A 13550-nucleotide genomic window follows, 5' to 3' on the forward strand; every position below is an offset into this window, starting at 1 on the left:
TTGTTGGTCTGTGGGGTCCAGAGGTGAGTGGCGGCTCTCCCATTGTGCCTGGAGGCTCATGGCCACTGTCATCATATGTTACTCAGCCCTTGGTGTTGGCAGGTGCATAGTGAGGGCAGCCACAGGAGCTGGCACACGGTGGAGAGTTCAGAGGCTCCACTGAAATCCTTCAGACTGGCACTAGTGTGTGCTTTGGAGCATTTTCACCCTGTCCATTCCAGGTACTGCCAGGCCCCCACTAAAATTTGGAGTTATAGGTGGAACAGCAGCTCTTTGCATTGAATAGTAGAGTGTGTCAGCATCCCTTAACTCACTGTAACACAGGTTGAACACTTTAAAGAACACATGCTGGCCGCTAGCCCCTGGGGCACATGGGTAGGGACCAAGTGGTGGCTCCCACAGAGCTTTCTGGTCCCAAGCATGCCCTTCCCTCCTGTGGCACAAATAGATTTGCTGAAGGGGGCAAGACCTTCCTTCTCTGCAAATCACCTTTAGTGGGAAAAATGTGACTGCTGCTCAAGAAAACCTTTCCCTGGTGGTGGGGACTCTCTGAGTGCACTGTGAGAGGGGGAGCAAGTCTCGAAGCAGTTGGAGGATGGTGTGGGCCGGCACGAGGAGTGGGGAACCATCAGTGCTAAGAATAGATAGTTTATCTGCATCCCTCCCCCTGTGAAGGGTGCTCAAGGCACTGTGCAGCAATTAACACGAGTTTGTAATAACACCGCTGGCAGATTGGCAGTGCGGCCTTCAGAGCTGGTGTCGAATTTGGCTGAGTATGGTTGTGGCGAGACTGGTGCTGCTGAGCTCCCTGGCACACACCCAGTATGTCCCTGGCACAAGGATTTGTGAGGCACTGCTGTGGGGCAGCAGGATGGAGTCCTGGGTGCTGGGTGTGGAGCCCCAGGATGGGGAGAAACATGGGGCTGATGCTGCTCCTAGCTCCTATGGGTTAGGCACCTTTCTCAGAGAAGTTTGGAGGAGCAGGTAACAAGGCCAGCAGAGGTAATGGCTGTGTTGGTGGGGAGGGGAGCAAGCTGAGGGCTGTGGCAGGGCATGATGCTCTGTACCCCTGACTGCAGTGAGGGTGGACCTGGGGAGCTGGCATAGAAGATCAGGATCACCCGTGCTCTCCACTGAGTTAGCAGGATGCCTCATCCCGCTTCTGGGCAGCGGACATGAGAGAATGCAGGAAGTCATTGTGCTGCTGTCAGAGCCATGGCAGCCTCTTAAAGCAAACCTGCTTCCACTTACCATGCACAGCTCCATTTTTGGGAGGGCATGGGGGCTTTGCTTTGGGGTGAACATCACCTGGGCAGCTGATGCTGCAGACTGAAGGGATCCCAAAATCTGTGATAAGTGTGTTGGTCTCTAGCCCTGCCTGGGCTGCCTATTGCAGATTGCTGCCACAATTTTTCAGGGTGAACCTTTGCCCAGTGCCTGGTTATCCAGCAGCCCTAGGCAACCCCAGGAGTGTCTCACCCACCCCACTGCCAGGGGACCACAGGTGCAGGGAGAGCCCGAACCTTGAGGGATCCTGCTGATCATATGTGCAGCAGACTTGTTTCCGGCCTCCCTGCAGGCTGCTGCTCCTGGTGCCAGATGTGAATTTGGCACCTGGCCCTCCTGTAAGGCTGGGGATGGGGGAGAAGAAAGGCCAAGCCTTCCTCGTTGCAGGCAGGAGATTCAGTTCTCCCTGGGCATGCACAAAGACCGTTTATCTCCAGAGCAAAGCCCTGGTAACCACGGGGCAGAGCATGAAAGGCTGATTAGGGGCTGTTCGAGGAGGGATGCTGGGGTCGCGTGCAGCACTTCCCCTTCCCATTTCCAGGGCTTTCCATGGTAATGGCTCCTATTCTCCTCTGTTGTTAGGACGTCACTCACATGCAGCTCCAACAACATCTGTCAAAACACGTCTCCCTCTGTCCTTGGCGCTCCCAGGGAAGAGAGATCCGTTGGCCCCATAATGAGCCTGACATCAATTAATCATCAGCCTTAAAAATTAGCATCGTGGCAGTACATGTTGGAGAAAAACGATTCCCCAGATGGAAGCAAAATAGCCTGTATTATCTCCCTCCCTCCTCTGGGACATAGCAGCAATAGATCCACTAAGGAGCCTGGAGCCTCATTAAGGTGGGTTTTCTCCCCCCCGAGGTGCTCTGCCTCCTGCCCAGTCTTCTCTCGGCTCTTGAGGGACCCTCTTATGTAAGGGCTGATGACCTGCCCTGGGGGTCTGGCCGTGCTGTCAGCTGGACCCTCATGGTGTGCATCCCCCATGCTTTGCAGAGAGCCCAGGGTGTGCTTGCAATGCTGAGCCCCTTCCTGAAGCTGAGCATTCAGAGGGAGCAACTGTTCTGGGATCTCACTCTTCTGGAGTGAAGGGTGCTCATACCTGGGTGGTGCTGCTGGGCCGAGATGGGGGTTCAGCTGGTGCTCTGAGGACATGTCCCACTCTGGGAGAGCTGACCCTTGTTTCTCTCCCAGAGTGACGGCTCTGAGGGCTGCTGATAGCCACAGCTTAGTGAATGCCAGCTCTGATATTCAGGAGCTCAGCAGTGGGCTGGAAGTTTCCGGACACCCTGTCTAGGGAGTGACTGGAGCATCTTCTCTGGAGGCTCGTGATGAGCTGCTCTTTGTGCCTGTGCTGTGCCTTCCATGCTTGGAGCTGCTCTTCCTTGCACCCAGGCGAGCTGTAACCCCAGAGAGCAGCTCTGCTGCCTGTAGCCACCTGCCCCTCTGGTTGCCCACCCTCGGTACCTGGGAGATGAAGAGCCCCCATTGCCAGCTGTGTTTGGGTCCATTTGGGTGGCTCTGACCTCTCAGTGTGGAGCAGTTCCACAGGCTGCCAGAGAAGCTGGGGAGGACGTTTTGCATTCCTTCTGGAGACACATGAGGACTCTTTTGCTGATATGGTGATGGACAGACAGACCAAGTGTCTACCAGAGCCCAGCTGAGGCCAGGGAGAATTATGTTTGCAACGCATTGCTCTGCACAAAGCTCTCAGTCACAAGGCGAGGGGGACAAAAGGCTCCCTGTTCGCTCCGTCCCAGTGGGTGCAATTCCAACAGTTAAAAAGCAAATGTGAGTTGTTTGTCTCTGTGAATATAAAGCTTCCCCAAGCATGTCCGTATTCTGGCTGGGAATGGGAAATTTGGCTCTGCTAATGACTGTTCTCCTGCAAAACAGAGCCAACTTGAGCCAAGAGCTGCCTGGCCAGGTCCTTCTCCACTGGCCCTGGTACAGGGATGCAGGCTGGGGAAGAGAGAAGCTCTGGGGACTGATAAATGCCTTTTTAGCCAGGCCTGGACACCCAGCGGGGAGCAGCAGGGAGGGATGGGTGTGGGAACCTTGACCTCTGGTATGCAGGGGTGACTGCCACCTGTGAGCACCCTGGCAGTGCCTGGGACCTTCTCCTGTGTCCCTCTCTGACACAGGAGAGATTCAAGGGATTCATTATCATCAACAGCAGGGAGCCCCAGGCAGGGGGACTGAGAGTCCAAGAGCTACTGTCACAGGGGCCTGGGTGAGTGGGGTCTGGGATGAATGACTGAATCATGTGCTGCATCTGGGCTTGGGATGTGGATGCAGCCACACCATCTCCATGGATGATCTCCAGCAGTGATGGGGCTGTGAGGATGGCATTGGTGCTGATGAGGAACATGCCCCATGTCTGTCTGCGTGTGGCTGCCCTGGGGGCCTGTGGTGCTTGACCCCTGTGTCTGTGACAGCCCAAGCCATGCTGAGCACAGCCTGTGGGCATCTCTTCACTAGCTGCTCCTGTATTTGCCCCATCTTCCCCTAGACTCTCGGGGTCACAGGGCCTTTGGAGAAAGGCTGTACAGAGTGAGGGAGGGTCATTATGGGGTTAGGACATGGCTGTGACCTGCACAGGCCCTGTGCCCTCCCTTCCCTGCAGGGAAGCCGGATAAGTCCTTGACACGCTGTGTCAGCAGTGGGTGCAGGATTCCCCATGCACCCACATTTCCCCCTCCTCCACCAGGCAAAGCTTGGAGCAAGAGCTGGCGACGTCCCCAGATGTAGAGCACATCTGGAGGGCACCAAAGCAGTTAAGTGAAGGGCTGATTTGTGCTATAGAAACCCGCAGTTCCTTCCTTTGATCCTCTGAATCAGCCCATTGCCTTCCTCATATAAAGCCCCATTTATCTCTGCTCTTCCCAGTAAGTTTGGAGGCGGTCGCGGCTCGTGGCTCCTCAGCAGCAGCGAGGAGCCCGGCTTTCTCTTCCGCTGAAGCAGAATCAGGTGAAATCTCTATGGCAACTGGCAGATGACATGGAGTCTTGTTGCCTTGGAAATGAGGCAAGGCGAAAAAAAAACCCCACCCAAAAAGAGCCATCTGGAATTTTGAATTTCCACAATGTCCAACCTGCGTCTGGTGATGCGTGGGGAGTGTGAACCTGCTGCTGCCGGCTGCTCCAGAGCCTCTGTGCTGGGGCCTGGCTGCACTGCTCTGCCTCACCCTGGGGAATTAGGGCTTTTTTTCCATTTCTTCCCCACTTTTTGGCTTTTTTGTGCAGGGTCTGCAGCATTGCCCTGACTGTCTGCTGGTGGCTGTGGGAAAGGTGTTGTGTCTGGGGTGTTTAGGGTGCTGAAACCAGGTTGGACACAGCTGTACCATGTGGGGGCCAGCATGGCACTGTCACACCTTGGTGATGCAGAACTGTGAGGAGAATGGCAGGCTCCAGGGCAAACTGAGGCATGGAGTGCTGCGTGACCAGCCTGTCAGCTTAGAACAAACCCCAGGTGCAGTGACCACTGGTGACACTGTCTCATGTGCCCAAGGCCTTGGGGCTGTCAGCAGGGAGTTAGTGTCATCGTGTGTGACTGCCACTGTATGTGCCAGAGGCTCAGGGCCCCCCTTGGAGCATGGGGTTGGCCTGTTGACCTATCATCACCCTCCTTCCCAAGCTGCATGAATTATTTTGGAGACCCATGATGGTGGGGACAGGGGTGTTGGGATGCTCCCAGCTCCTCTGATGCTTTCAGGAGCAGCTTTGGAGGCAGGTGTGGCTCTGGGATGTGCCTTGTGCAGAGGCGGGGTCTGTCCCAACACAGGGGATTTTTGGCTCCCCTGGCTCATCAGTACAGAGGAGCAGAGGGCAGCACAGAGGTGGAATGCCTGTACATGGAACAGCTAGAGGCTCTGGATCTGGAAAATGAACTGTGGTTTGGATGTGCAGGTGGGGTGGTTTGGGGCCAAGCACAGCATCCATTGAAAGAATAACCCACAAATGGGCTGGAAGCCCGTTTGGATCTCTCCAGTGGGTTCACTTGGAAACTTGTGTATGGGAGAGACCCAATTAAGTAGATTTATGGCTGCTCTAGCCTGAGAAAGTCTGAATCCCTTTTAAAAGCTTGGCTCACTGGAGCCAGACGGAGTCCAGGCTCCAGGTCTCTCAGCCCTGCCCTTGTTACAAGCAGTGATTCTCAAGGCTTAGCAGCCACGATCGCCCCTAAAGTGCTGATTCGGCTTAAGTCCCAGCCTGTCACTGCTGCACGGCTGCTTATTGTCTGCTCTCACCTGCCGTCTGGGAGATGATGGCCCCCTCCCACAGCATGGGGCTGCCCCAGCCTGCACTGGTGGCAGTGGTGGGGATGATGTGATGATGGGGATGTTGGCAGTGATGGTGACTGCAGTGGTGGGGATGTTGAGAGTGACGGGGATGATGGGGTGACGGGCGTGATGGCCATGACGGGGATGGTGGTGGTGGTGGGATGGTGGTGATGGGGATGATGTGGTGATGGGGATGGTGTGGTAATGATGGCAGTGATGACAACTGCAGTGGTGGGGTGCAATGATAGAGCCAGTGAGTGCAGGCAGGGAATTGGCTTCCTCCCCCTCTGCAGCCATTCTTGGAAACCTCCCACAGAGACGTAATTTTGAAGAAGGGTCCACCAACATGTGAGACTGTACCAAACCAGGGTCCTGTCACCTCTATGCCTCTGGCTCCATAGGGCTGGTGCTCCTTGGAGGACTTGGGCTCTGTGGGACTCCCGCAGTGCGGCCTGCTGTAACCCCATTTTCTCCCCCAAGACTTGCTGCTGGCCTCTCTTCCCTCTGCCAAGGGCAAGTTCAGAATGTGCTGGGCTGTGTTCACCTTCCTCCCGCAGCCTTGCAGGGCTACGTGCAGGACAGCATTGTGTGCAGAGGCCAGCTGCCTTGGTGGAGCCATGGGTGGGGACCTCAGGTATCTGCATCTTCCCCTGCACATCCCCATCACCGATGGCAGGAGGCTGTGCTTCCTTCCATATCCGTGGGGAATAGCACCTCTGGCTCCACCAGCTGAGGGGCTGCTGCTGCCATTCAGGGAGTGGTGGCCAGGCTTTCCCCATCCGGTTGCCTATGCTCAGCAGAGCACCACCCAGCTGTCCAGGTACCCTGGTACCCCATTACAAGGGTACTGGGTGGCCCTGTCCCTGCCCCTTGGGGAGCAGGACCCTCTACTGACACTGCTGCAGAGGATGTAGGGCTGGCAGCCAGTTCTCTGCTCACACCAATGAAAGCAATTAAACCAGGAGTGTTAATGTACCTGCTGCCTTCTGGGTGGGGCAACAAGTTTGTAGGAAAGAGTGCAATGCTTCCCCAGGGCACTGAGCAAGTGTGAAAGACATGCTCTGCCCAGCTTGAGTACCCTGGACATCTTCAGAGAGAGAGGGGTGATTTGGGCTACTGATACATCCTTGGTGGGGAGCACGCAGGAATTGCAGGGATGAGGCTGAGCTGGAAAGCAAGGCCAGCACTGCAGACCTGCTCCTTCTGCCTGTTAGGGAACTGCTGGGGTGAAAAGACAGTTAAACCCCAAAGAGAAGGATTACAGGCTGTGATCATCCCGCTGCCCAGCCATCCAGGAGTGGGAATCAGAGCTGGATGTAATAATGCAAGATAAAGCCATATACTCCATTCGCCCAGATGCCGGTGATAGAGTTGCAGGCTGCAGGGTGTGAGTGCAGAACCCACAGGGCTCAGTGAGGTTCACACCAGGCTCAGGCTGTTGGGCTTCCCTTTGGGTGGTCTCTGAGTGCCAGAGTGAAAGATTTTCAAGAAGAATACCAACAAAACTCTGCTTGTCCTGATTCATTCATAAACAGGACTGGGAGCAGGGGCTGGGGCAGATGGATGAGAACATTGTGAGTCTGCTCGACTCGGTTTGTGGAGCCAGGGAGTGCGGCAGTGCTGGAGGAGGCTCACAGCCCAATGAGAATGGGTTTTATTGCAGAGTTTATTAGTGCATTTTTCAATGCACTGGAAGGAATTGAGCATGCAGTTAGAAATGTTTTCCAGCCTGGGAAATTCGTTACAGCTACTGTGTAATAGGGGCCCACTGGAATGACTCAGGAACATCACGCAGCCTTTTCCTGGTGAATTCCTGCTTGCTGTTGAAATCTTTACTGGGTCAACAGGAGTCCTTTCCCAGTTGGATCCTCTAAAATGAGACCAGTTGGGTCACAGGAGGCAAGAAAACACAAGTTGTGAGTGCCATGCTCATACTGTGTGAAGACAGGTGCAGACAGTGCACCCGTACAATCCTGGCACCCTTGTGCTGGTGTTGGTATCATGTCCTGCTGTCCCACTGCCTGCATATGGACATGTGGGCACACGTGCAGGATCACAGGCATAGGTGATACACATGCACACATGCATCTTTCGCAGGCTTTTGCTGCCATGTGGCTCCCACATGAATGATGCAAACACATACACGCACACACGCGAGTTTCTGTGCTAAGGCACATGCGGCACACATGTCCCACGGATGCAGCCCTGCCTGGCCCCAGCGGGAGCCGGTGGCCACATGCTTCTTTGAAATGAGCCATTTGGAGTTGATTGTTTCCTCATTCCTTGACGTACTCAGCCACGGCCACGTCGGCAGCACTCGGCTGCAGGGCCACGGCTGCACCCCGACGCATGGACAAAGGAACTGCTGCAGCTTGCTGTGGGAGGTGGCGGGGAGGGCTGGACATGAGCACAACCTGAAGCTCCCTGGCCTTGTCCAGCCATGGTTCTGTGCTGTCTGTCACAGTCAGACTCACAGCAAACAGTGCTGTGTCCTGAGGCAGCCATTCCAGCACAGCTCTCAGCTCTTGCCTTCTTCCTCCTCTTTTTCCTCCTTGACTGCCTCTGGCTCTGCATGCCACCTTGCAGATCTCCTTGTGGTGATGGTACCTGCCGCTGCCCCAGCTTCGCCAGGCAGGAGATGGGGGCGATGGGCACTGCATGGGTTGGGGCCAGGCACCCACAGTTGCTGAGTTTGTGTAATGTGGTGGTCAGTGCTAGAGGCCATGCCAGGGAGTGCTGCAGGTGAGGGAGTGATTGAGAGTGGGCTGAGGCTTCCTGCCTTGGTTTTCTCATGTGCCAAGTGGAGCTGTATCATATTTGCTGATGTTGAAGAGAGCAGTGAAAGGGCTCAGTTGAGAAAGGAGTGTTGAGTGAGTGCTCTCAGTTGAGAGAGAGCTACTCAAGCACAGCAGAGGATATAGGCAAATAAGACCCAGCCTAGCACAGGGACAAGTTATTTGGGCAATGGACTCTGGTGACCTCCCAGTGCAGGGCTTGGGGACAGTGGCTGCATCTCAGGGCTGCCCTGTGCATGGTCAGAATGAGGGGGCAAAGGGCCAGAGCCAGCACTCCCTTCACTCTGTAACAGCAGGATGGTTCGAGCTGTGAGAGCAGTGGGATCTGCTGAGTGGCTGCAGTCTGGGGCTGGGGCAGGGAGACATCAGTCCCTGAGCCTGCAGCTCCAGTGGAATGGGGGGTGCTGCGGAACAAATCCCAGCCGTAGCTGCCGGGAAAATGAGCCTGGCCTAGGCCGGGTGTCCGACTGACCCCGCCGCGGCATGGGCTGAGCCTTCTCTGCTGCTCCATGTTCCAGCAGCTGGAAACATCTGGCTGCACAAGCTTACTAAATTGATGAGGGGAGGAATCCAGCGCTCTCCCGCTGTTCCCACACTTCAGCCTCTCCCAGTGGCTCCGGTTTCCACTCAGCTCTGGTATGCAGTGACTGGTGAACTCTCTGTGTCACCACCTGGACAGCACTGTGGGGGCAGATGGTGGCACTTCAATGCTAACAGCAGGATGTGTTCCAGAGGTGGGTGAGCAGCTCTCCCAGTCCCAATATGGCCCTTTCCTGGAGTCCAGAGTCACCTGGACTGTCACCTAAAAACTGGAGTGATGTCATCTAGGCATGGATGGTGAATGGGGCAATGAATGAAGCTGGGGATGAGTCAGTGCCGTTGCCGTGGAACTCCGGTCCCTGAACCCTAGGATGCTGCTTATTGCCATTGGTGCCCCAGCAGCAGAGCAGTACAGGGGAGGTGGTGCCCTGTGCTGGCCCCTCAGTCAGGGCAGCTGGGGACACAGTGCAGGCTCTCCCCACTGCTCCTTGGATGGGCATGGCTGTAGCAGCCCTGCTGGCAGCAGCGCCTGGGGAGGAGGCAGCGCCAGGCCCTGGCGCTGGCTCTGTGCCCAGGGGAATGGCTGCGGGTGGCCATGGCAAAGGCAGAGGGGGTTTTGGGAGGGAGCCATGCCCGGGAGGAGCACACTGCCGAGCCAGCAGGGGTGGCAGCCACTGCTGGCGCCAGGGGACAATAGTGACTCTTCATCCCATCCCACTCTGTCCCGCCCCAACACGCAGGGACATGGCACTGCTAGGGTGTGGGTGACACCTCTGGCTGTGGGAGCTGGGTCTGGGTCACAGAATCCACTGAATAGGGCCAGGGTGAAGGAGCAAGTCCTTCCCTGCATGGACACCCACCTGGGGATGCTGGTGGGTGTTCTGCTGCTGTTCCCTGAGGTTCAGGGAGCCCAAATCTCCCCTACACACTGCAGTGTGACAGCTGGGGACTTGGCTGCAGGTTTCTATCCTGCCATTTCAAGCCTGAAAATCCATCTTTGCAAGGCAGCTTGAGGGCAAGACCTGGCAGCTTTGAGGTGCCAACACGATCCTTTCTGCCTGCCCCACCAGACAGGCATGGTGTCCCCTTGTCCCTGGCTGCAGAGCAAGGCGTGTGCCACCCTTCAGCACTGAGGGCCTCTTGAGCCTCCCCAGCACCCTGGTTCCATGTGTGCAGCCACCTCAGCTTCATCCCTCTCCTGTACTGCCAGTGCACCCCTATCCTGTTCCTCTGGGTACTACTTGGAGCTTCTGTGCCTTTGATTAACTCCTCCACTGGTGCAATGGATGAAGCTAGGGATGTGGGTCAGTGCCATTGGAACATGCACTTGGAGCTTCTGTGTCTTTGATTAACTCCTTCAATCTCCATGGTGGAGATTTAATAATGAGTTAATAATGACTTGTGTCATACTGAGCCAGGTTCTGGGAGCTGGACTGGGGTGATTGAACACATGCAGGGATGGGTGTCCTTATACTTTAATGTGGCTGGACCACATTCAGTGCCCTGTGGGCTCACAGACCTTTTACCTCATCTACAACTGACTTTAACCTGCTTGATTGAACCTGTCTCATCAGGGCTGTTTCTGCTTGTCACCTCCTTCCAGGCTCGTGTAAATCAGGGCTGCTTCACTGGTCTGAGGTGCTCTGCCTGGGCAGGTGGGCAAGGGGAACTTGGGGATGGAGCAGCATCACCCATGGATGCTGCCTGCAGTGTGGTCAGAGTGTGATGGGGACAAGGAACACACAAGGAGTCCTGCTTGAGCACAGGCGTGTGGCTGTGCCTTTGTGGGGAGCTGCTGGGGTGTGTGCCGGTGGTGTCCCCTGTCGTCATGTACCTGCGGCTGGGGTGTGTGCTGTCAGTGCCCCTCATCCCCATGTCCCTGCAGTTCACACGGTGCTGCAGCTGGGGTGTGTGCTGTCAGTGTCCCTCATCCCCACGTCCATACAGTTCACACGGTGCTGGTGCCGTTGCAAATCCTGAAGCACTGGTTGCCACGTTACACTAGGAGGAGCCACATCTCATGTCCCTGACGCCTGCTGTCACTGCAGATCCGTGGCAGGCTGCAGCTGAAAGGCCTGAAATCAGGGATCAAAGCTGCAGTGGCATGGCTGTTAGTGCCCGGGGTGCACATGAATGGGACAGGGACTCAGGGCTGGGGCCATGGCCCCAATCCCCCAGCACTGCTGGGGTTATGACAGGAGTGACCCCCGCCTCCTCTGTGCAGGTGTCTGCATTCTTACACATCCCTGCAGGTGTCTCTTGGGGAGTGCGCACACGTTTGCGTCTGCAGGTGTATGTTCATGTTTGTGGATGTGCCTGCATGTATCTGCACATGTGCACAAGTGGTTGTGACGTGAGTAGATGCATATGCATATGTGCATTTTTGGGGGTGCATGGCTCTGTGTGTGTGTACACACCCATGCCGTGGGTGTGCACACCTGGACAAGTCCCAGGGCAGACAGAATTCAGGGGTACTCAGTTCTGGGCTGTGCCTGTGGGGAACTCAGTCCCACCAGCTGCTGCAGCCTTGAACAGAAGCAGCCACTCCTTCATGAGTGGGGCTCAGTGTCCTCCACTCCCCAGCATCCCCTTGGTCCCACTGGCCTGCACACCTAGTGATGCTGCTCTAAGCACCCATGTTCCCAGGCTGGAGCACTCCTGGGGTCTGGGGGATGCAAGGGCAGGTTTGGGGACATTCCTCCAGGACTTCGGCTCCTGTCACCTGTGTGGGTCCTGTGGCCACACTTGGTCTCTGCCAGCTCATTCTTTCTGGACTGGACATCACCATCCCAACTGCATGCTTGGGAGTGGCATTTCAGGGTGGTGCAGCTCCAGCCTGGTGCCAGCCTCACCCTGCCCCTTCCTGATGGGCAGAACCAGAGCTGTTGGGCATGACCACGGGCAGGGGGATACACCATCCATCCAGTTATCCATCCATCCATCCATCCATCCATCCATCCATCCATCCATCCATCCATCCATCCATCCATCCATCCCTTTAAAGCCATCACCTTGTCTCTCCACAGACCCTGAGTCCCAGAGGAAGAGGACAGTGCAGAATGTACTGGACCTACGTCAGAACCTGGAGGAGACCATGTCCAGCCTAAGGGGCTCTCAAGTATCTCACAGGTGAGACCCCAGCACCGGACCCCCCCACCCCTTCCGCACAGTCAGTGTCCTTCCTGGAGCAGATGGGAGGTGGCTCTGCTCCTGGTGGGGGCCATGTGGGTGGGAGGGAATCAGCAGTGCTTTGTAACCTGGGGACCCTGTGCATGGAGGCTTGGAGACAAGCCCCCAAATCAGTGGGGTGTTGTGTGATGCTGCAGCAGAATCCTGTCCTTGAAAGTGCTCTGGGACAGTAAAGGGTGGGGAGTGGTGGCAGTGAGCAGAGCTGACAGAGCAGAGAGACGGGATGAGGTCTGCTCCCAGTGGTCAGGTAACCCTGAATGGACCACCAGAGGTGAAGGTGTCACCTGTACCCACCCCGGTTTGCACCAGAGGCTTCATCCCTGTCTGTAACTTAGTTTCTCTGCTCTGTGTAGGATGATGATGGAGCCAAGAGCCCAGGAGCAGAGGTGGAGGTACCCTGGAGTGCCCTGCCCAGACCTGTGAGGGGATGGTGGGGATGGGACAGGGTGAGCACTGGGTGGAAAACCAGAGCAGAGGGATTGTACTTAGGGGGCTCTGACACACGTCTGGGACTGCCTGTGTCCCCCTGGGTCACTCACTGGAGATCTTGCATGGTTTCTGTTTCAGTCTGAATTTGCAAGGTTGTGTGGGGTGTCAGCCGGCTGGGAAAGTGAGGATGCGGGAACATGCTTCTCCTGGAGTGTGTTGCCACCTCGTGGTCTCCCTCGATCCTGTTTTTTGTCTTGGAAGGGACAAAAAGCAGCAGCTCCCTCCCACCTTTCACCCATCGTTCACTATTACAGACCTTCCTGTGTCACCCCTCAACCAGCCTTCCCCAGGATGAAGCCCTTTGATCTCCCTCTTCATCACCTGAAATTTCTAAACCTTGCTCACCTTGCTGTGCTTCCTGGATGTTTTCCGAGCCAGGAGCAGCAGAGAGCTGTGGCAGTGGGATTTGCATGGGGCCACAACAATGTTTTCTGAGCTGGCCATTTCCTGGAGTGATCCATTACAGTGCTACCATCCTTTTGCTCGGTGTAGTAGCTGGGTCACAGCCCAGCACTGCTGATGCCAAGCCAGGGCTGCCTTGTGCTCGTTTCACTTTCATCAGTGTCAAACTCCACCCCCTCCTCACCCCAGTGCTCAGCTCCTTCTAGAAATCCTCCTCAGGTCAGGTCTCAGGAAAATAGGGCAAGGACATTAAGGGATATTAAATTAGCATTGCTGGTGGGATTTGACTCTTCACTTTCACTTCCGTTACTTGATGAGCTGTGAGTACATCACATGGTGGATACCTCAGCTGCATTCCTGCCATGGAGAAAAATTACTATGGATAGCCCAGGGATCCCAACCCTTCACTCTGTTCCTTTCAGCAGGATCTTCCCTCTTATTCCATGGCAGCTGAATTTATTTGGAAGCTTTTTTTATTCCAGTAGCCCACAGCAACTTCGGCAGCTCCCTGTATCCTTCCAGGAGCTTCTCTGCGGCTGTGAGCCAGATTTTCCTTTCCCAAAGCT

The 13550-nt window shown here is 55.8% G+C and overlaps 1 protein-coding gene across 1 annotated transcript in view; it reads left to right on the forward strand.

The window, feature by feature from the left end:
• Positions 1 to 13550, forward strand: part of LOC117007119 (neuron navigator 1-like) — a 60121-nt gene that overhangs the window by 18029 nt on the left and 28542 nt on the right. Inside the window, exon 4 of the mRNA XM_033080025.2 lies at positions 11931 to 12033. Within this exon, the coding sequence (XP_032935916.1) occupies positions 11931 to 12033 (103 nt within the window). The remainder of the gene's footprint in view (positions 1 to 11930; positions 12034 to 13550) is intronic.

The sequence above is a fragment of the Catharus ustulatus genome, chromosome 25 (assembly GCF_009819885.2).
Source record: "Catharus ustulatus isolate bCatUst1 chromosome 25, bCatUst1.pri.v2, whole genome shotgun sequence".
Lineage (NCBI taxonomy): Eukaryota > Metazoa > Chordata > Aves > Passeriformes > Turdidae > Catharus > Catharus ustulatus.